The sequence below is a fragment of the Cyprinus carpio genome, chromosome A1 (assembly GCF_018340385.1).
Source record: "Cyprinus carpio isolate SPL01 chromosome A1, ASM1834038v1, whole genome shotgun sequence".
NCBI classification, from domain to species: domain Eukaryota; kingdom Metazoa; phylum Chordata; class Actinopteri; order Cypriniformes; family Cyprinidae; genus Cyprinus; species Cyprinus carpio.
In genome coordinates, this window is record NC_056572.1 from 16,834,774 (window position 1) to 16,857,870 (window position 23,097).

A 23,097-nucleotide genomic window follows, 5' to 3' on the forward strand; every position below is an offset into this window, starting at 1 on the left:
GGGTGGTTAGAGTCCTTAATGATTTTAACAGCTCTGCTTTTGCAGCGTTTGAGGTAGATGTCCTGCAGAGAGGAGAGAACAGTCCCTGAGATGCGCTCAGCTAAGCGCACAACTCTCTGCAGGAGCTGTTCCCATACCACCCTGAATCAATACACTGAATCAATACACTTTCTATGGCCCCTGAATAGAAAGTTTTCAGGATTGCAGGTGAAACCCTGAATTTTCTCAGCTGTCGCAGATGGTACAGTCTTTGCCTGGCTTTATTAACCTGAGTTTGGATATGTGAAGTCCAAGTCAGGTCCTCTGAGATGTTTACACCAAGGTACTTGAAGCTGCTCACCCTCTCCACAGGGGTCCCGCTGATCATAAGAGGAGTATAGGGCCGCTGCTGTCTCTTCCTGAAATCCACAATCAGCTCTTTAGTTTAACTCACATTCATAGAGAGACAATTGTCCTGGCACCATGATGTGAGTTTCTCTACCTCATCCAAGTATGCGGCTTCATTATTGTTGGAAATGAGGCCCAGAACCATAGTATCATCAGCAAAGCTAGCTTGATGGGGACTATAGTATTGAAAGCTGAGCTTTAGTCGATGAATAGAAGCCTTACATAGTTCCCATTGTTGCTGTCAATGTGCTTCAGGGAAGAGTGCAGGACGTGAGAGATGGCATCTTCAGTAGATCTGTTGGGGCGACAGGCAAACTGAAGAGGGTCCAAAGTATCAGGGATGGAGGAGCAAATGTTGTTTTTTATAAGTTTCTCAAAGACCTTCATGACTGTAGACGCGAGGGCAACTGGACGATCATTCAGGCAAGAGGGGTTATTGTTCTTAGGGTTTTAAAGGAGGTAGGAACCATCGAGGTAGCAATGGACTCATTAAAAATAGATGTAAACAAACCAGTGAGCTGATCAGCACAGGACCTCAGAACACGGCCAGAAATCCCATCAGGACCTGCTGCTTTCCTGACATTCACTCACTTAAGGGCCCTCCGAACCTCGTCCTCTGACACGGTGATTACATGACTATTGCTGCTCTGACTGCTGCTTCCTGACGCACTGATCGGCAGACTCGCGCTACCTCAGTTGAGTTCAAAGCAGCCGTAGAAAGAGTTTAACTCGTCAGCCAGCGACGGGTCTGTTCTCACAGCTGCAGATAATTTGTTTCCAAAGGCACAGATGTACGCAGCAGTGCGTTTGTTTACTGCAGCACGGATTGTTTTGTCCACTCACGATTTCTGATTTGAGAAGGTCCTTATAGTTATTGTATCCGTGGCTGGTTCGGTTAGCGTGTTTACAAAGCTGAATGCTACATCTGTGTTCTTGAACGAGCCTTTGTTTATATTCCGGTGTGAGGAAAATGGTGGCATGGTCCAATTTGCCAAAAGCCGGTAGTGAGCGAGCTTTGTAGGCATTCCTAAACTGAGAGTAGCAATGATCCAGTGTATTGAGTCCTCTGGTTGGACAGGGTACATGTTGATAAAAGTTAGGCATAACCTGCCTGAGGTTGGCGGAGGTTAAAATCCCCCGCAATGATAGAAGCAGCGTCAGGATGTTTGTTAATGTAACCGCTGAGCACATCGTGAAGCTTAGACAAAGCCAAGCTTGTGTCTGCCTGTGTTGGAATGTAGACAGCAGTAACGATGATCGATGAAAACTCCCGGGGCAGATAGAATGGGCGGCAAATAATGGATAAATGTTCCAGACAGAGTGGAGATATTCCTGGGGTCACACCATTTCTTGTTGATCATGAAACACACTCCACCAACTTTGGATTTACTGGCCTCTACTGTCCTGTCCTGCCCGAGGTCGTGAGCCATGTTTCAGACAAACAAAGGATGTTACAGTCCCTAATGTTCCATTGGAAACTTATCCTGGCTCTAAGATTGTCCATCTTATTCTCCAGAGATTGGACATTGACAAGCAGAATGCTCGGCAGAGGAGGACTGTGAGCTCTTTTTCTCAGTCTGTTGCGAATCCCAGCACGTTTCCCGCTGTGTTTCTTGATCCGTCGCCGCGGTGGGTTATTCAAGTGGCCATTGTTTATCTCGCCGTTCCGGAGAATCTCAGATGGCCACGATGGGTTGGAGGATAAAATGTCCTGAAACAGGTTAGTGAAGCGGTGTCCAATGTCCAAAAGTGTTCCTTTGTCGTAAGTGATCAGTGCAGACGATATGTGTGTAAAAAGAGAAAGCAAAAGAAAGTTCAAAAATAAATAAAAACACAATCTAAGCGGAGCGACCTGGACGGCATCCGAACTCAGCGGCGCCATCTTAGAAAAACAGTGTCCATAAAACTGTTCCAAAATTCTGCTGGCTCACCTTTGTGCTTTTTTTGCAAGCTCTAATCTTGCCTTTCTATTTTTGGTGCTGGTCAAAGGTTTGCATCTTGCTGTGTAGTCTCTGTAATTCTGTGTCAAAATCTTCTGTGGACGGTAGATTGTCAGACCATCACTCCAGCTTTCTGGAGGTTGTTGGTGATTTTACAGACACTTATTTTAGGGTTCTTTTTCACAGTTTTTATGATTTGTCTGTCATCAACGGCTGTTTTTTTTCTCAGCTGACCAGGTCGTCGTTGGTTGTTATCTTCTTTTTTAGGACATTCCAAACTGTTATTTCTCCATGCCCATTGTTTTTGACAGCTCTAATTGAGTTCCTCTTTTCTTTTAGCATCCAAATTGCTTTTCTCTCAAAGTCAGCTCCCTTGTCTTCATCCTGGTTTGTGTGTGTCGTCATCAAATGCAAGACTCAAAATGCAGAAGCAATGGCTATAACTGATACAACACATTCCCTGCTTTTAATATCTGAAGAATTAATGCAGCAGGACCCAGCTGAACACTTAGAAAGAACTGCGAGTCAACTGTCACAATATTTATGCTCACATCACATGGAGGATGAAACTCTAAAAGTGCTGATCTTCTTAGCTGGAAAAACATGTATGTGTTGAATCACCCAATAATAAAAATGTGTCATTCTGCAGTAATAATACTTCACAATTTTTACTGTATTTTTTTTACCGGAATAATGCAGCCTTGGTGAGCATAAGAGACCTTTATCTTTTGAGCAGTAGTGTTTGTCAACATAATAATTTTAAGTAGCAGTGCTTCATTAACAGGTGAATGCACAGATTGACCCTGTGTGACTCTCTGGATCTCAAATCCTCAAGTCTCAGGTGGTTTATATGAGGATTTAATCTGAGTGGACTCATGATCTGGTTTGCTGTGGTCTCACCTGGTAAAGCTCCTCCAGGTTATATTTGATTGAGGTGCTGTTCTGAATGGCACTAACAGCATCTCTGAGCTTTATCCATGTGTCTTCAGTGTAGGAGTCTGTTAGTTCCGGTCTGTCTGTAAAATGCACACACATTATTTAATATATTATTATTAAAACATACTTATAAAACAATAATACTGCTTATAATATTCAGTTTGAATTTAAAGTCCAGTGATCTGCCAAATGAACACACTTTAGACGACAGTGCTGTGTAGGAAGTTCACTATGTTTTGACACATAGACATGTGATTCATTACTGATCGTTTGTGTACTAGCTGTGGTTGTAGTTTTGTGTTCATCTCACCTTTAAAGTTCTTTATGGTGAGTTTCTTAGACGCTCCTGATTTGGCTGATTTGGTGAGTCCATTAAAGTTTGCTTTCTGATTGTGCTGAATGTCTTCCGCCATCATGAGCTAGATTTGATCTCAGTGCATTTAAATGCTCATATGAAATACAATAAACGCAGAGAGTTGAGCTGTTAGCTGGTAGCTATAAACCAAAACCAGAACCAAGGAACCGGATCCAAACCTCATGGAGTGAGTTCAGCTGCTGTTGTGGATTGACACGACACACGCTTACAGACATATCCCCAAATATTCATCATATAATCTTCATATTCATCGTATAAACTTCATATTCACTTTGACTGGTCAGCATCGAGAACCATAACAAGATGGCAAACCAACAGCGAATCTGCCGCCGCAGGATCAGCAGACAGCGCAACACTAAGAGACACACACACACGCACGCTACTAAAGCTACATATACTGTACAGAAAAAAAAAAAAAAAAAAAAAAACATAATAAAATGATAAATAAAACAAATAGAGCCTAAATTTTAAATAAAATAAAATTAAGCCAACTTAGGTTAATGGGTGCTAAAATATAATAATAATAATAATAATAATAATAATAATAATAATAATAGATAAAGAAATAAAAAATACTTTAGGTCTTCTTTGACAAAACATCTAAAATGCTCACACATTAGATATCTAAACATAAAAGTAAACTAAACACACAAGTACTTTATTTTTCACATGCCACTGAGAAAAATGAACATGAACTCTTTATACACTAAATATGCACTCTCATTACTTTATATTTAGAATATAGCATATTGTAAATGTCTGTACATGTCTGCAATTGTAATTGAAACCAAAAAAAAACTGACATTATTTTATTATTGACAAACATTAACAAAAACTTACCTAGCAAAATAGTTATAAACCACCCTTTAATGTGCTATGTAAAATACATGGAGACTCTAAAATGAAATACGTTTAACTGTGTTTCAGTAATATTTACATTTATGGAAAGTGCAAATTGGAATCCACAGCTGTGTGTTCACAGATGTAAACAGGAAGTGCTGCTGTGACGTCAGCGACTCTGCATTGAGGGACACGCGCGAAGTGATGTGAATTCATTTGGGTAAATAAATACAAGTGATTTTCTTGATAAAATCGCTTATTTAATATAATATGTATCACACTTTTGACTCATAAAGCTTCATGATCATTATGAGGGTTACTGAAACGTAGAATGAATTAATAAATGAGTGAATTAGCAGCTGCGCTAGAGCTAATTTCAAATACTAGAGTTTAATACCACACACTAAATACTTCATTTATGGATTAAACTGGCCGTGTTTGTTTTGTTTCGTATTCTAGTGTAAATGTAATGTTCTGCTGATCAGATGTGAATGTGTCTCAATCGTGCTGCTGTTGTCCCGGTAGGCATCACATTAGATATAACGGTGTGTTTCCGCTGTGTTTGTGGAGATCAGGATGGCTCATATCACACTGAATCAGTACCTGCAGCAGGTGAGCTGTTGTCTGTTATGTTTCATGTATTCTGTCATAGTGTTATTGTCGTATGTTTTCTCTTCTGTATGTAATGTGCCTCTTGTCTGTGCTTCCTGAGTTCTGGAGGCCATAGACAGCAGAGACGGGGCGTTCTGTGCAGAGATGCTGTCCTTCAAACACCCACATGTGGCCAACCCTCGTCTACAGGTCGAGCGCTGCAGTAGTCAGACAAACACCACTAACTCACTGTAAAGTGAAGGACGTTTCAGGGTTTCATCTGCCACAGATGCCCAAATCCAGACCCCCATCTAAAATGTGTTTTCATATACAGTATAAAGACACAACTGATACATTAAAACATTAAAATGATAAATATGTATAAAATATTATTTGTAGAATATTTAGTCTATATTACATTACACTTCTAGTAATATATTTTTATATTTTGAACATTACTTTCATTTATCCAGATATTTAATTTAATCTTATTTTTTATTACTTATTTATGTTTTATTAAATGCCCTGTTTTTCTCTAAACCTTTCCATGGACCCCCAGCACTAAAAAAGTTTATTTTATTTATTTATTTTAAACACATCATGTTTTTTAATTTATTTAGATATGTAGTTTAATATTATTTTTCATTGTTGTTAATTTCTTTTTAATAATAAGCACACTCAAATCGTTTTTTATTTTAATTTCATAATTATTTTTATTTAGATATTTTATTTACTCTTCTTTTTTATTATTATTTATTTATTTTTACCCTGTTTCTCTAAACAATTCCATGTTGCAGCTGTCCAGTCCAGAGGAGAAGTGTCAGCAGCTGCTGGAGCCACCGTATGATGAGATGGTGGCCGCTCATCTCAGGTACTGATTCCTTATCAATGATGCAGCGATGCTTCTCCACTGCATCTTCACTGACTGACGTCTCGTCTCTTCCTCTGCAGATGCACATTCGCTGTGTCCAATCATGACTTTGTAGAGGCCTACAAATGCCAGACGGTGGTCGTTCAATATCCTTTATGCCGGATCTTCTGGTGTAACTGTATGTTAGATGTGCAGTTGTTCAGTGTTTGATCTTTAACGCAGCTGAACATCATTTCTGAAAGCGTTTCAGGCTCATAAAGAGGAGAACTGGTAAGACCTGGCTTATTGGTTTGTTTTGTATTAAAGAGTCATGAAACCCCGTTTCAGCACTGGTTAGTTCTGGCCACAATTTTGAAAAATGGTACAAAAGTGGGCATGGTGTGCTGCAGAGTGGAGGGGGAAGTGGGGAGACACACAGCTTCGGTTTGTTTCAGACAGTTTAATTTCGCCCACATTGAGTTAAAAACACGAATAAATGCACAGCCATTTACATTTGCACTCTGCATCGAAAACACATGAACACGATGTTGCAACCTCTAATAACTTTTTAGGCTTATTTTGCAGTGTTTATATAAGCCTTTTGATTGGTTGCATCAAGGAGCTGTAAAAAGCAGTTACACTCACTAAGTGAAAGAATCACGTTTGTGCAGAACTCTTACAAAGCAAAAACAAATGCTAACCTTCAATCCATGAACATTTCTCTCAGTTAATGTACACAAGCTCACAGTCTGAAGTGTCTGTCACACACGCTGTTGTGACTAATTAAGTGAAGCGTCTTCTCATAGGATAAGAACACGCAGTCTTATGAATAATTATGAGACACAGATACGTCATTGAAGTACTATAATACATGTCAACATGATATAGATTTTAAACCTGAAAATAAAAATAGCACAAAAATAACTAGTTTTCTCCAACAATTAAAATTAAGGGATGCTAACATTGTCTTTTATGATGTGCAACACAAACACTTCTGCTAAAATCTCAGAAAAGTAGTTTGGTATTTCATGACCCTTTAAACCACAAACACAACGACAGTCGCTGATGATCACTGTGTTTTCAGGGCACTGCCGATCATGTTTGCTGTGACCCTCGACCTAAGGATATTTGCCAATAATGTGAGTAGAGATCATTAATTTGTGGATCTGTGACAACAGCAGCAGCTCATTGTGTATGTGTGTGTGTGTGTGTGTGCACAGGCAGAGCAGCAGCTGCAGTCGAAGGGGAAGGGGAAGGTTGGAGACATGCTGGAGAAAGCAGCTGAACAACTCATGAGCTGCTTTAGAGTGTGTGCCAGTGACAAGTGAGTTACACACACAGTGATATACACACACCTCTGACTGTCGTCCACAGCTGATTCTCATCAAGATACACAAGAAGCACAAACATACAGTAAAAACTGTAAAATATTATTACAATTTAAAATAGCTGGATTCTATGTGAACATATTTTAATTTATTTCTGTGATCAAAGCTGAATTTTCCGCATCTCCAGTCTTCAGTGTCACAAGATCCTTCAGAAATCATTCAATATGCTGTTGTGGTGCTTAAGGAACATTTCTGGTTATCATCAATGTTGAAAACATTGTGCTGCTTCATATTTTTGAGGAAATTGTGATTTTATTTTTTCAGAATTCTTTGATGAATAGAAAGTTCATTAGAACTTGAAAAGGATATAAAGTAAAATAAATAAATTATTGATTACTTTAAGAAAAATTGTACTCACCTCAAACTTTTGAACTGTGCTGTACATGATAAATTATTCATTTCTATCACATCATAGAAATAGAAACGCTGCAGGGCTCCGGCCCTCCAGGAACTGAGTTTGACACCCCGCGCTATAGAAATCAATGTGAGTCTCAGTGGTGTGTCTGTATGGTCATGTGACGTGTGTGTGTGTTTTTGTGTGTTTCAGTCGCGCTGGGATCGATGACTCGAAAAAATGGGGAATGTTGTTCCTGATCAATCAGCTCTTCAAGATCTATTTCAAAGTAAGAGTCTGGAGTGCTGACCTCTGGCCCATGTTATTTTAGTATCACTGAGATTTTTGAATTATATTTTATTTTTATATTTTCTGCTTTAATGTTAATTTTAGTTAGTTTTAGTAATTTTGCTGTTTGTATTTGTCATTTTTATTTGTTTTTGTTGGTTGTAAATATCCTAATGAAAATGAGAAATGTTGCCTAGACAACTATCTAAAAGATATTTTATATTTTATTTCATGTTATATTTTATTTCAGTTAACTTTTTTTTCAATTACATTATTTCAATAACAATTTTTTTATGGTTTAAGGTTTAACCATTCTCTGTCTCTGCCCAGTGCTGTTATTTATACACTATAGATTTGTATATAGTATTATTTATGCTATAGTTATATACTTATAATAGTTCATTTGTAAATTTGTATTATTTATTTTTATATTAGATGTATTATAAATATGTGTGAGTGTGTGTGTGTGTATATATAGTTTTATATATTATTTATATTTACTTTCAGTTATCATTTCTTTTTTTTCTTTTTTTACTTTTTAGGTTTAATTTTACATTTATTTCAGCTTTAGTTTTTAGTTATTTACAGTTAATAATTTTAGAGCTTCATCTAACACATTTCAGTTAGTTACCAAGGCAACATTTGTAGTTTTCTTTTAGTTTAGGTTTTCATGTAATCTTTCCATGTTGTTGTATTTGGCAGACATGTTTTGAATGATGAGGTTATTGTGGAGTTCTTATGTTTGTCTCAGATTAATAAGCTGCACCTCTGTAAGCCGCTGATCCGTGCCATCGACAGCTCCAACCTGAAGGACGATTACAGCACGGCTCAGCGTGTCACATACAAATACTATGTTGGCAGGAAAGCCATGTTTGACAGCGACTTCAAACAAGGTGGGACTCTGCAGGTACATGACAGTTATGATGATGATGATGATGATGTGAGGTCAGTGATGAAGAACACCTGTCTCTTGTGTGTCCAGCTGAGGAGTATTTGTCGTTCTCCTTCACACACTGCCATCGCTCCTGTCAGAGGAACAAGAGGCTTATCCTCATCTACCTGCTGCCCGTCAAGATGCTGCTGGTATGAACACGTCTTCTTGACCATTTAAAGATTAGATTTTAGGATTGAGTTTTCTTTTTGGGATACTTGTGGGTCCGGCTGGAAATGAACAGGCAGATGAAGCTGATCAGGAAGAACTTTCTCATGCTAAACAAAAACTAACATGTTACATTTACAAAAAGTGGTGAATGGAATGAATATACATAAATTAGATCCAGTTATATTTGAAAGATCTAATCAGTAGTTTTATTTTAAAAAATACAAATGACCAGACTATATATACCAAATGTATAATTGTTCACACTAGACTTAAACATGTATATTTATTGAAGTGAGAAGAATTTTATGGAAATTATTTTTATAATTCTTCCTTGACTGTAAAACATTTTATTAGAGTGCTTTAAATTATACTAGAAGGAAATGTTTTAATTTGAGAGTACATTAATGAAATAAAAAAAAACAAATTTCTCCTGGGGAATTTATTTTTTTATTCGTTTTTATTTTTTAATATATCTGTCTTTTTTTTTTTAAATATATAATTTCATTTTTAGTTATTTTATTACATCAGCTTAAACTAAATTAAAAAATACAACATCTTGCCTTGACATATAAGCTAAAATAAGTTTAAGGTTGTTTTCATATAATATTTTATTACAGTTAACATTTATTTTATTTCAAGTAAAGAAAAACCTATTTTATGGTTGTAGTTACTGATAATACCCCTAGTGCATAATGTTCACTGGATCTTCTGTTCTCAGGGTCACATGCCCACACATCAGCTGCTGAAGAAGTACGACCTTATGCAGTTTGCTGACGTCACCAAAGCCGTGAGGTAAAACACACACACACACACACGTCACACTTACAGAGAAGATGCAGTAGATCACCATGGTCATCCTCTGCTTGTGTGTGTCAGCGAGGGGAACCTCCTGCTCCTCAATGAAGCTCTGGTCAAACATGAGACCTTCTTCATCCGTTGTGGCATCTTCCTCATTCTGGAGAAGCTGAAAATCATCACCTACAGGAACCTCTTCAAGAAAGTGTAAGTGATTAATTCAGACAGCTCTGATCTGGCGTGTGGTTTCTGTGACATCTGTTCGTCTGTCCATCTGCAGGTACCATCTGCTGAAGACCCATCAGCTTCCTCTGGATGCCTTTCTGGTGGCGCTGAAGATGATGAAGGTGGAGGATGTGGACATCGATGAGGTTCAATGCATCCTTGCAAACCTCATCTACATGGTGAGATCCACGTGTCTCTTTCTGTTGACCATCAGACACGGAATGTAATTCCAAAACAAACGGGAAATATTGACATATTGAAGCTTTAGAGTGTATAATTCTGTGATACAGATACAGTTGCAGTGCGTTAATAAGCTACATTGTGTCATTTCAGGCTGAATTATTTATGTTTTGAATTAGCATATTTAGCATTAGTTTATATATATATATATATATGTATATATATATATATATATATATATATATATATATATATATATATATATGGGCTTAATTTACTTTTAGTTTTAATTTTATTTCAATTTTAACTTTTGTTTTTCAACAAAATATAAGTAATTATTTTGTAATAGTAATTAGTTGATTGTGTTTTAACTTGCACTTATTTCAGTTTGCTGTCAAGGCAACATTTCTGATATTTGTTTAGTTTGTTTTTTATCAAACGTTTGTATTTTATTTCTGCTTTATTTCCGTGATTAAATGTTGTAGTGCTGCTGCTATGTGTGTATGAGTGTGATTCTGAACACAGAACATGTGTTTTCTCTCTATCTCAGGGTCACATCAAGGGTTATATTTCCCATCAGCACCAGAAGCTGGTTGTCAGCAAGCAGAATCCGTTTCCTCCACTGTCCAGCGTATCCTAACCATCAGCTTCCGGAATGCACCTGTTCCTCTACAGTCATGTAAAACATGCTAGTCCACGACTTCATTCTCATTTTATGTTCACTTTTTTTTTTTTTTTAATTGATTGTCAAATAAACATCACACTGTTTTGTTCTTTTGTCACTTTTATTTCCTGCTGCAGCAGCTCAAAACACCTTAGAATAAAGCAGCAGTTGGGAACCTACAGCTTTTAACAGAAAGCATGTGGCTTACCGGGTCTCTCATCCTTTATCAAGAAATGATGGATAAAACATTAAACACATCACTAGAGTTCAGCTTTCTGCAGAAAAGCAGCCAATTACAACTTGTTTGTTGTACAGCCTACACCTGCATAGATACAAGATGTCAAGGGATGTGCTTGTTATTAAAAATAAATATTAAAAGCGCAATAGGCCAGGCAAGTTTATTTATATAGCACATTTCATACACAATGGTAGTTCAAAGTGTTTTACATAAAAGGAAGCTAAATAATCACAACAATAAAACAACGAATTTAAAAACTTTTGAAATAATTAAAAAGTTGATTAAAATGAATTTAAACAAAATGAAGTTAAAAATAGGAAATTATTATATATAAAATACAGTGCAATCAGTTCAGACGTAGCACAGTGCTCATTCAATAAATGCACAGCTAAACAGATGAGTTTTGAGTCTAAATTTAAATGTGGCTAATGTTTTACCACATCTGATCTCTTCTGGAAGCTGATTCCAACTGCGGGCAGCATAACTAAAAGCAGACTCCCCCTGTTTTGTGTGAACCCTTGGTATTTCTAACCAACTCTATCATAATGATCTGAGTGGTCTGTTACGTTTATATTTAGTAAGCATATCTGCAATGTATTTAGGTCCTAGGCCATTGAGCCATTTATAAATGAGTAAAAGTACTTTAAAATCTTGTGCAGACCTATCGTTTTGTGTCTTTACACATCAATGTATCATCACGAGCAGCAGAGTTTAATTTGGTTTTGTTTGTGTATGTTTTTTGACTCTCAAAGCCGTGATTCCCATCCACTTACATTATATGACTGACAGACTGCAATGGTTTGAGTTAAAAATCTTCAGTTGTGTTCTACTGAAGAAACAAAAGTGGCTCAAAGTTGGAGGAGTACATTCTTCTCAATATAGATTATTAAAGGATCCCATGTTTTGTAAAACGTTCTGGTTGATCCTCTGATAAAATATTAGATTTTTTTCAGTTTTTAGAAAAACCTTTCCTTCGTTAGCCCTAGTGACAATTTAGGTGGCATTGGTGATTTCCACTCTAAAAGAATTCTTCTTCTAGCTATTAATGTTGCAAATGCCAAAGCATTTTCTTTAGCTTTAGTTATGTGAATGTTGTCACCTGTAACTCCAAACAAAGCGATTATTGGGTTAGGCTGAATTCTTAAATTAAATGCTGAGTTTAAAATGGTCTCAATTTAGTACATGACCAGAACATATGGGTTAGATCTACCTTAAATGCATTGCAATGATCATGTTTCATTTATATTTGAGTATAGTTTAGCCAGTTTGGTTTTACTATAGTGCATACGGTAGAGAACTTTCATCTGAATCAGATTGAGTCGTGCACAAGATGAAGTCCTATTTATTCTGTCAACAGCTTTGTCCCAAGTGTTTTCGGATATGTCAATTCCCAACTCTCCTATCCATTCTGTTTTGATTTTCTCTAGTGATCTATTTTGGAATGACATAATTAAGGTATATATTTTGGAAATGAGGCCCTTCACTAGAAATTTGAAATCGGAAATTTAACACCAATAGAGTTAAATTTAACACTTTGTCAGTGTATATATGGATACCACCACATGAGTGTTAAAGTAACACTTTCGAAAGTGTTGACACTTTAAACACCAATACGGTGTTAAAATGTAACACTATTGGAGTTAAATAACAACCCTGCAATAAGTAGTTGATATTGCCAACACTATTATGGTGTTAAAATTTAACACTATTAGAGTTAAATAACAACACTGTAATAAGTGTTTTAAACTCAACAACAAAAACAAAAAAAAACATAAAATATATAGAGAGAGAGAGAGAGAGAAAAAAAAACACAAATAAAAACACATTTACACACATATTAATTATAATAAAAAAAACATAACAACTCTTTCACACTGCACCAAAATGTCTTCACATTCAGTGTTTTCAATACATATAAAGAAGATACTTTACAACAATTAAAACAATGTCAAAGCAAATCAGTACAAAGGCACAAAAAATGTATTTGGTCCATATGTATTCTCAATTTAATCAGGTTTATAGCGCTTACATTTATCTGCTTAAACCACAGCATCTCATTCATTACCATCAACCATGAATGCAGGGCCATACTTAGCTGATTCGGGGCCCGGTGCGAAGTAGGGAGCATTCCCGGGTTGGTGGAGGGGGGTCTCATTCAGTCCGTTTACCCCTCAAGTGTAAACGGACTGGTGCGACCGCACCAGTTGCACCCCTCTAAGGACGGCCCTGGCTGAATGTATGTTACTGATCACTGAACAAAGTCTGTGCCAATGGCGTTTGGACCTCCTTGGAGAAAGTAGTCCCTTTCTTTTTTTCAGGTCGACAAGATGTGGTTCTCTGCAGTTTCCAGCTAAGCAAGAAATCCACACAAAAGTGCTTCTGTAAAATTGGGGAGGAAAAAAAAAAACAGAATCATTTCACATCCATTTACCAAACGTATTATTAACAGGTGAAATATCAGAGACAAGTATCAATTACAATATAATAATAGTTCACTCAAAGCATTTACCCAAAAATCCTGTCATAATTTTTTTTTTATCCTCATGTGGTTCCAAACCTGTATGACATACATGTCTTACATGGTGTCTGTAGAATGGCATGAGAATAAGTAAATAACAATACAGGTGAATACATTTTTTAAGGGTTATTTCGCCCCAAAAAATGATGTCATCATTTATTTACCTAACTGTTGGTCTCTGTGCTTGAATGTGCGTTCATGAGAATCTATTAGCAAAGCAATTCAATTTAATTTCCATGCTTAGATTTTTTGTGTCACATTTTTATTAATCTTGATTTTTGCAATTCAGAGTGAACTGAACTAATAGAGTCTCATGAACACACAGTCATGCACAGAGACCAAAAATCAAGTCAGGATCAAGTTAAATAATATGCAACATTTCAGTATGTTTCTCACTAAACCTTATTGTATACCTGCAGAACACTTGGAATATACATTACATGATAAATAAGACCACTCTATTATACTTTTGCTTCTATTTTAAAAGCTTGATATTAATCGCCATAGACTGACATTATATGGGCAAGCACATTCGGGGCATTTTATATAAATCTCCTTTTGTGATATGACATAAGACAAAATTCAAGGGTGAGTAGATGATTATTTACATTTTTGGGTAAACTATAACCCTTTAAGGAAAAGCATTTAACTCACTGTAAATGTACAGTAGTTTGTCAGTACGAATGTATTACACTGCAATAACAGATGCAGAACTTAGACAAGTTGTATCTGACTTCATCACAGAATGTCCTGACTCTGGAATAAAGCGAGTCAATGGATTCCTTAACAGCGCTGGACTAAGGTGAGTCTTTATGCAATGCACACAATGATTGTATATTGGGTATACCATTGAATAATTGTAAAGGATCCACTGGACGCACCACAGGATCAGCCCCATGAAAGAGAGACACCAGCAAAGCCTTTTCACTTTCGCATGTTAACTGCAAGCAAAAAATGGGACAGTGTTACAATCATCTGTTCTGCATGGACAATCTCTCACATATTACAAGATTTATTTTCTTTACAGTATTTTAAATTGTTCCATTTAACATGGGAGGATTTGAACTTGAGAAACGGAGTGTACTGACACCTTTCCACGGTTAAAACAACATTCCTTCTTATGTTCAATCATGTTTATTTGATGCTATTATTTAACTAGAAGGAAGGTCTTGACTACAAGATTAGTTTATACTTGGATCAAAATATACCAAGTAGTTTTGTTTACTGTAGTGCAATGGAATTTGTTTTAAGTCTAAATTGTATAATTTTCCAAGGTGCAGAGGTCCAGAGTAATGGAAACTTTACGGACTGTAGATCCTGTGGGCACTCGTGGACTTGGAATCAACATAATTCAGAGAAGAGTATACTCTGTTCCTGCACCCATGGCTTTATGGCATATTGACGGAAACCATAAGTTGATTCGGTAAGTGTTTTCTATCTTTTATGTCAGTTAAAGTCAGTGATTTAAATTTAGACATAAATAGATTGGTATGCTGTCAAATCTATTTTACACACTTCAGCAGCTTCACATTTAGGCTAAAAACAAGTAATGATGGGATACAAGAAGTAATTTTCTTCTTTGTCTTTGAAAGAATTTAATTATTAAAGCTTGACATTATTGTTATGTGCAAGCAAAACACACCATCTCTGGTACTAACATTAGGCCTACTCATTCTTAATACCAATGAACAAATAAATACTGTATGAACAACTTGTTTGTTACATTTTTTTGTATCCCCATCTTAAAAGAGCAAGCACATTGAAAATTGTTGTGTTAGTTCACCAAAATATGAAAATCCTGTTATCAGTTCCCCACCTTTATGTCATTACAAAGCCATAAGACTTTAGTTAATATTCATAATCATAACACAAGTGAAGATATGTTAAGTAAGCAATAAGGCTGAGGCTATACTTGATATTTGAGGCTGTCTTACGAGTTTCTCCACCTTCGTCTATCTAACTTTATTTCTGTTGTGGTGTTAAATAAAGCATTAAAAACTGGGGAGTATTTCAACAAGTAGGCAGGAAATTTACAAACACACATTATACTCACACTCATTTACATACACAAGCATCATTTAGACTGTATATTTCTGCATGGATTGAGATGAGAACACATTTTTATAATTTTATTTCCTCCTTATGGCTTCCGTTAAAAGTTTGCTCTGTGTGGATGCTCTTAAATGCACAGGACGCTTTCCTGTCATAGCCTGTCACGATTTGGATATTAAGTAAAGATCAATGGGAAGGTTATTTATTCATGTTTCATATGATGTATAAATCTCAAATTCAGAAAACTGACCCATGTGACTGGTTTTGTGGTCCAGGGTCTCACAATATGTATTGAAGCTTATTTCTGCCACAGAATAAAACATCTTAAAAGATCATTTATATCAAACAATTCTTACTTTATAACTTGCAATTGCAACTTTATATAAAAAGAAATCTGACTTTATATCTCACAATTGTGACTTTAGGTTATTTCACGCAATTCTGAGATAAAAGGTCATAATTACCTTTTTTATTTTTTATTCTGTGGCAGAAACAAGCTTCAATATATAAAGAGAAATAGATGAAGATGTGTTTTCAAAAGAAAATGTAGACCTATTAGTGGACACCTTAAAAAACTGTATTAATTTACTGACTTAATATTTCTCTTGTGGACATACATTATGGCAGTGAAAAAATTAGAAGAAAATCTCTCTTTTTAAGTCTGTGTTTAAAGCTGCTTTTGATTTTCACAGGCAGATTTGGGCTGTGTTCACAATCAACATGTTATTAGGCCTATATCATTTTAGTGATAGGCTATTATTATTATTAATTTATAATTGTATATTTATATATAATATAATATAAATTATATATATAGTATATACATACAAATATTTCTTAAATATATACATGCATGTGTCTGTATTTATATATACAAAATAATTATACATACAGTACACATAATTATGTAAACACAAGCTTTTATTTTGGATGCCATTAATCGTTTTACAGGCCTACGAGCAAGGATGCAAACAACAACCGTATATGAATGTGTTTGTTATAACAAGCACTCTTGACAATTTGTGAATAAATTCCCTTACAATTAAATTTTGATGTTGGGGTGTAGGCTACATTTTCTTTGGGAAGTCTAATCCTTATACGTGCGGTTGGTTGAGGTTGAGGAAGGCAAATTAATTGTAGGTCCTAATATTAACTTAATAATACTAGCATTATAATTGTAGCGGACCCCGCTCTAATGATGGTCAACTTTGTTGATGTTTTATGAAGTTTATTGCTTCCGTTTCATCACAGAAAATCACCAAAAGAGGTCAACAAAGCAAAATAATAGCTCACAAAAAACATCCCACTAAAATTCTCCAATGTACAGTCGTGGCCAAAAGTTTTGAGAATTACATAAATATTAGTTTTCAAAAAGTTTGCTGCTAAAATGCTTTTAGATCTTTGTTTCAGTTGTTTCTTTGATGTACTGAAATATAATTACAAGCACTTCATACGTTTCAAAGTCTTTTATCGACAATTACATGACATTTATGCAAAGAGTCAGTATTTGCAGTGTTGGCCCCTTCTTTTTCAGGACCTCTGCAATTCGACTGGGCATGCTCTCAATCAACTTCTGGGCCAAATCCTGACTGATAGCAACCCATTCTTTCATAATAACTTCTTGGAGTTTGTCAGAATTAGTGGGTTTTTGTTTGTCCACCCGCCTCTTGAGGATTGACCACAAGTTCTCAATGGGATTAAAATCTGGGGAGTTTCCAGGCCATGGACCCAAATTTCAACATTCTGGTCCCGAGCCACTTAGTTATCACTTTTGCCTTATGGCACGGTGCTCCATCGTGCTGGAAAATGCATTGTTCTTCACCAAACTGTTGTTGGGTTGTTGGAAGAAGTTGCTGTTGGAGGGTGTTTTGGTACCATTCTTTATTCATGGCTGTGTTTTTGGGCAGAATTGTGAGTGAGCCCACTCCCTTGAATGAGAAGCAACCCCACACATGAATGGTGTCAGGATGCTTTACTGTTGGCATGACACAGTACTGATGGTAGCGCTCACCTTTTCTTCTCAGGACAAGCCTTTTTCCAGATGCCCCAAACAATCGGAAAGGGGCTTCATCTGAGAATATGACTTTGCCCCAAGTCCTCAGCAGTCCATTCACTATACTTTCTGCAGAAGATCAATCTGTCCCTGATGTTTTTTTTTTGAGAGAAGTGGCTTCTTTGCTGCCCTTCATGACACCAGGCCATCTTCCAAAAGTCTTCGCCTCACTGTGCGTGCAGATGCGCTCACACCTGCCTGCTGCCATTCCTGAGCAAGCTCTGCACTGGTGGCACTCCGATCCCGCAGCTGAATCCTCTTTAGGAGACGATCCTGGAGCTTGCTGGACTTTCTTGGACGCCCTGAAGCCTTCTTTACAAGAATTGAACCTCTTTCCTTGAAGTTCTTGATGAACCTATAAATTGTTGATTTAGGTGCAATCTTAGTAGCCACAATATCCTTGCCTGTGAAGCCATTTTTATGCAACGCAATGATGGCTGCACGCGTTTCTTTGCAGGTCACCATGGTTAACAATGGAAGAACAATGATTTGAAGCATCACCCTCCTTTTAACATGTCAAGTCTGCCATTCTAAGCCAATCAGCCTGACATAATGATCTCCAGCCTTGTGCTCGTCAACATTCTCACCTGAGTTAACAAGATGATTACTGAAATGATCTCAGCAGGTCCTTTTAATGACAGCAATGAAATGCAGTGGAAAGGTTTTTTGGGGATTAAGTTAATTTTCATGGCAAAGAAGGACTATGCAATTCATCTGATCACTCTTCATAACATTCTTAGGTATATGCAAATTGCTATTATAAAAACTTAAGCAGCAACTTTTCATAATATACAATAATAACATAATACAAAAAACTTTTGGCCACGACTGTATTTATTCCAACATAGTGAGTGATTACAGAATTTAAATTTTTGGGTGACCTAACTCCTTAATGCTCTGAACATTTTATTGCATAAAATAGCATCTGGACCTACTCATAATGTCTTTTTTTTTTTTTTTTTTTTTTTTTTAGATGGAGAATTGTGATCCATGGGGGGATAGATGGGTACAGTAGGAAAATCATGTACCTGCATGCAAGTGACAACAATAGAGCCTTGACTGTTCTTTCTTCATTTGTTGGTGCTGTGGAACTCTTTGGGGTACCTAAAAGAGTGCGTAGTGATAAAGGTGAAGAGAATGTTGAGGTGGCACGCTTTATGCTTGAGCATCCAGATAGAGGATCAGGTATTTCATGAATAGTGTAATTTTAGCAGTTTTAACACTTGTTTTTTCCACTAAATACATACTGTATGTAGAATCATAATAAAACAGAGCCCTATTTCATAATTGCTTAATTTTCTTTTCTCTTGTTTAGAAAGATTCATCACTGGATGCAGCGTGCATAATCAACTTATTGAGAGACTTTGGAGAAATGTTTGGTGCACAGTGACAGTCAACTATCACTCTGCACTTCAACATCTCTCCAGCACCGGTGCTCTCAATCATGATAATGAACTTGATATAATTTGCCTTCATTATGTGATGCTCCCAATAATAAATATGCATCTCCAGCTCTTCAAGCAAGCATGGATCCACTTGGCACTAGCACTTGCTTTGGAGTTGACATTTTCCTGGAGGCATTAAGAGTTTCAAGGGAGCAGTTTGATTAAAATTTCTAACATGCATAACTTTAAATGAGGGATACCATAGCCTGCTCCCTCTAAACTAAATCATTGTTCTGTAGCAATTTCGCTGTTTATTCTAATAGTCTGCAAATTAGTTTACTATTAGATTACTAGTTAGTACTTTATGGTCAAATTCCTCTACCCAAAAAGATTAAAAATGTACCACTTTTCATTTCCGTAATTTGCTCTGGTATTTTTTTATTTTTTTGGAATATAAAACCCATATGACACAAAGTCTTTATTAACACAGATTTAAACTCGACTTTTTTATATAAAAAAATTGAATTATACCAAGAATAAATATGCATCTCCAGCTCTTCAAGCAAATATATATATATATATATATATAAAAAAATTTATTTATTGCTCTCATTGACTTAATGAGATTTGACCAAGAATAAATATGCATCTCCAGCTCTTCAAGCAAGCATGGGATCGGCATCCACTATCCACAGAGCATGGGAGGTCACCAAAGCAATTATGGATTGAAGGGCAGTTACAGAACAGCAACCAAATCTGTGTGTATGTTAATGAAGCTATTTTAAAATGTCAACGAAAAACAACAGTCCTGTAATATAACACACAACCTCTAGTGTGAAATTACCATGCAAGTTAACTTCAATTTGAAGAAACCAATCGCCTTAAACCATTAAAGTAAAAAAAAAAAAAAAAAAGAAATAATTGAGCTGTATTAGTAATGTATCATGGCTGTGAAATTAGCGAGTAGGCTAGCTAGGGTACTACAGGATGGAAATATATATATATACATACATACATACACACACTCACCTAAAGGATTATTAGGAACTCCATACTAATACTGTGATTGACCCTCTTTTGCCTTCAGAACTGCCTTAATTCTACGTGGCATTGATTCAACAAGGTGCTGAACGCATTCTTTAGAAATGTTGGCCCATATTGATAGGATAGCATCTTGCAGTTGATGGAGATTTGTGGGATGCACATCCAGGGCACGAAGCTCCCATTCCACCACATCCCAAAGATGCTCTATTGGGTTGAGGTCTGGTGACTGTGGGGGCCATTTTAGTACAGTGAACTCATTGTCATGTTCAAGAAACCAATTTGAAATGATTCGAGCTTTGTGACATGGTGCATTATCCTGCTGGAAGTAGCCATCAGAGGATGGGTACATGGTGGTCATAAAGGGATGGACATGGTCAGAAATAATGCTCAGGTAGGCCGTGGCATTTAAACGATGCCCAATTGGCACTAAGGGGCCTAAAGTATGCCAAGAAAACATCCCCCACACAATTACACCACCACCATCAGCCTGCACAGTGGTAACATGGCATGATGGATCCATGTTCTCATTCTGTTTATGCCAAATGCTGACTCTACCATCTGAATGTCTCAACAGAAATCGAGACTCACCAGACCAGGCAACATTTTTCCAGTCTTCAACTGTCCAATTTTGGTGAGCTCGTTCAAATTGTAGCCTCTTTTTCCTATTTGTAGTGGAGATGAGTGGTACCCGGTGGGGTCTTCTGCTGTTGTAGCCCATCCGCCTCAAGGTCGTGCGTGTTGTGGCTTCACAAATGCTTTGCTGCATACCTCGGTTGTAACGAGTGGTTATTTCAGTCAAAGTTGCTCTTCTATCAGCTTGAATCAGTCGGCCCATTCTCCTCTGACCTCTAGCATCAACAAGGCATTTTCGCCCACAGGACTACCGCATACTGGATGATTTTCCCTTTTCACACCATTCTTTGTAAACCCTAGAAATGGTTGTGCGTGAAAATCCCAGTAACTGAGCAGATTGTGAAATACTCAGACCGGCCCGTCTGGCACCAACAACCATGCCACGCTCAAAATTGATTAAATCACCTTTCTTTCCCATTCTGACATTCAGTTTGGAGTTCAGGAGATTGTCTTGACCAGGACCACACCCCTAAATGCATTGAAGCAACTGCCATGTGATTGGTTGATTAGATAATTGCATTAATGAGAAATTGAACAGGTGTTCTTAATAATCCTTTAGGTGAGTGTATATATAGGTATTTTTTATCAATAAACTACTACCATCAAAAGTTATCATTTTCTATTGAAAACCGTCAGGATAGCATATATTAGCATCTAGTTGGCGACCTGCAATATACGCGGGACTGCTTTTCCAATGCAATGTAGGTGTAAATAGCTATCTCCACACACAGCTCGCGCTGAAAAGCAATGCAATGCCAAACGCTGCTCATCCTGCATAGATGTCCTGCACTGTCACCGTCACTGTGAGTGAGTAACTGTTAACTTACAGCCTATATTTTTTATCAACCCTCAGGTGTCAACAAACGCACCGGTGCGTTTTGCTGGATTTTGTCAGTGTCACATAGCAGCATATTACATGTTATGTCCACTTACAGTCGAAACAAAACATTTTGCTTCTGTAAAATGAGTAAAATAAACAGGCTTTCTGCCTCTCCGTCTCTGTCTGCGACGTAAACAAGTGGGTCTCAAGTGCACGGTAGGAGATGGGGCCCCAATTGCAATGAACCGGGGGGGCCAGCTTGCCGAAGGTTGAGAACCCCTGTGCCAAATGATTAAATGATAAATATAATGTGTATGTAAACATTAAAACACTAATATTCCCATATTTAAATAACAATTAAAGGCAACAATTAAAGGGACCAACACCAGTGGATTGTGATGACATAATTGAAGTTCCCCCGCCACCTGAGAATCTTCACAATGCTGTTTTCCAGTTTCTTCAGGGAAGAGTGGATCCACTTGGCACTAGCACTTGCTTTGGAGTTGACATTTTCCTGGAGGCATTAAGAGTTTCAAGGGAGCAGTTTGATTAAAATTTCTAACATTCATAACTTAAAATGAGGGTTACCTTAGCCTGCTCCCTCTAAAATAAATCATTGTTCTGTAGCAAGTTCACTGTTTATTCTAATAATCTGCAAATTAGTCTACTATTAGATTACTAGTTAGTACTTTATGGTCAAATTCCTCTACCCAAAAAGATAAAAATTGTACCACTTTTCATTTCCGTAATTTGCTCTGGTATTTTTAAACTCGACTTTTATTTATTTATATATATATATATATATATATATATATATATATATATATATATATATATATATATATATATATATATATAAAAATTGATTTATTGCTCTCATTGACTTTGATTTGACTATAGTAAAGATATTAAATAATTTAGCACCCAATACATATTAACACTTGAAGACAGTACTACATAGTTTACAGTTGTAACTGAAGAGATTCTATATAGTAATGTTCTATTTATTGAGCTAGAAGATTGTTGTGATAAGGAGCTTGTTTTGCCTTTGAAAACATATCCTCCTCCAGCTTATGGCTACAGCTTGCTAGCCTACTGTATGACCACAACAGTGAAAGACCCAATGTTTTCAGGAGTGTATTTAGGAAACAGCTCATGGTGGTTGTTGTTGTTGTTCTTTACCTCTGTATAATAGACTACCTAATAAAATGTTTTATAGCATAACCTGGAAATTGACATTTCTGCTCTTTTGTAAGCACAACCTGCTAGCGGATATTGAGGACAATCCGTTAGATCCATTACTGCTGCAGCTGATGGCTTTGCTGCTTTCTCTATTCTTTGAAGTTTGTTCTTCTGTTGACTACATCTAACCTCATTATTCTTTTTCTCTTCTCCCTGGGGATGGAACATGATTGAAGATTGAAGGAATGTAGTCAGGTGACAGGGTTGTCACTCTTT

At 36.7% G+C, this 23,097-nt stretch overlaps 2 protein-coding genes across 2 annotated transcripts in view; one reads left to right on the top strand and one right to left on the bottom strand.

Annotated features, from left to right (window-relative positions):
• The window catches only part of cul4a (cullin 4A), a 254,693-nt gene extending 250,707 nt beyond the window's left edge, over positions 1-3,986 (bottom strand). The window contains exons 1-2 of the mRNA XM_019111742.2: positions 3,574-3,986; positions 3,228-3,343 (exon numbers count right to left, since the gene is read on the bottom strand). Coding sequence (XP_018967287.2) covers positions 3,228-3,343; positions 3,574-3,679 — 222 coding nt within the window. The 5' untranslated portion in view covers positions 3,680-3,986. The remainder of the gene's footprint in view (positions 1-3,227; positions 3,344-3,573) is intronic.
• Positions 3,987-4,572: 586 nt separating this feature from the next.
• Positions 4,573-11,004, top strand: pcid2 (PCI domain containing 2). The gene is made up of 15 exons (XM_042753276.1): positions 4,573-4,699; positions 5,005-5,091; positions 5,191-5,280; positions 5,868-5,941; positions 6,022-6,087; positions 6,170-6,211; positions 7,005-7,059; positions 7,141-7,244; positions 7,856-7,931; positions 8,682-8,823; positions 8,913-9,013; positions 9,751-9,824; positions 9,909-10,034; positions 10,108-10,231; positions 10,783-11,004. Exons 2-15 carry the CDS (start codon positions 5,056-5,058, stop codon positions 10,870-10,872), a joined length of 1,200 nt encoding a protein of 399 aa, XP_042609210.1. The 5' UTR covers positions 4,573-4,699; positions 5,005-5,055; the 3' UTR covers positions 10,873-11,004.
• The last annotated feature ends 12,093 nt before the right edge of the window (positions 11,005-23,097 follow it).

Excerpts from the sequence above, each read along its gene's own strand:
- pcid2 (XM_042753276.1), top strand. The coding sequence starts at position 5,056 with ATGGCTCATATCACACTGAATCAGTACCTGCAGCAG. Across the intron at positions 7,245-7,855 it reads AGAGTGTGTGCCAGTGACAA|TCGCGCTGGGATCGATGACT; the intron begins GTGAGTTACACA and ends TGTGTGTTTCAG. Across the intron at positions 9,825-9,908 it reads GACGTCACCAAAGCCGTGAG|CGAGGGGAACCTCCTGCTCC; the intron begins GTAAAACACACA and ends TGTGTGTGTCAG.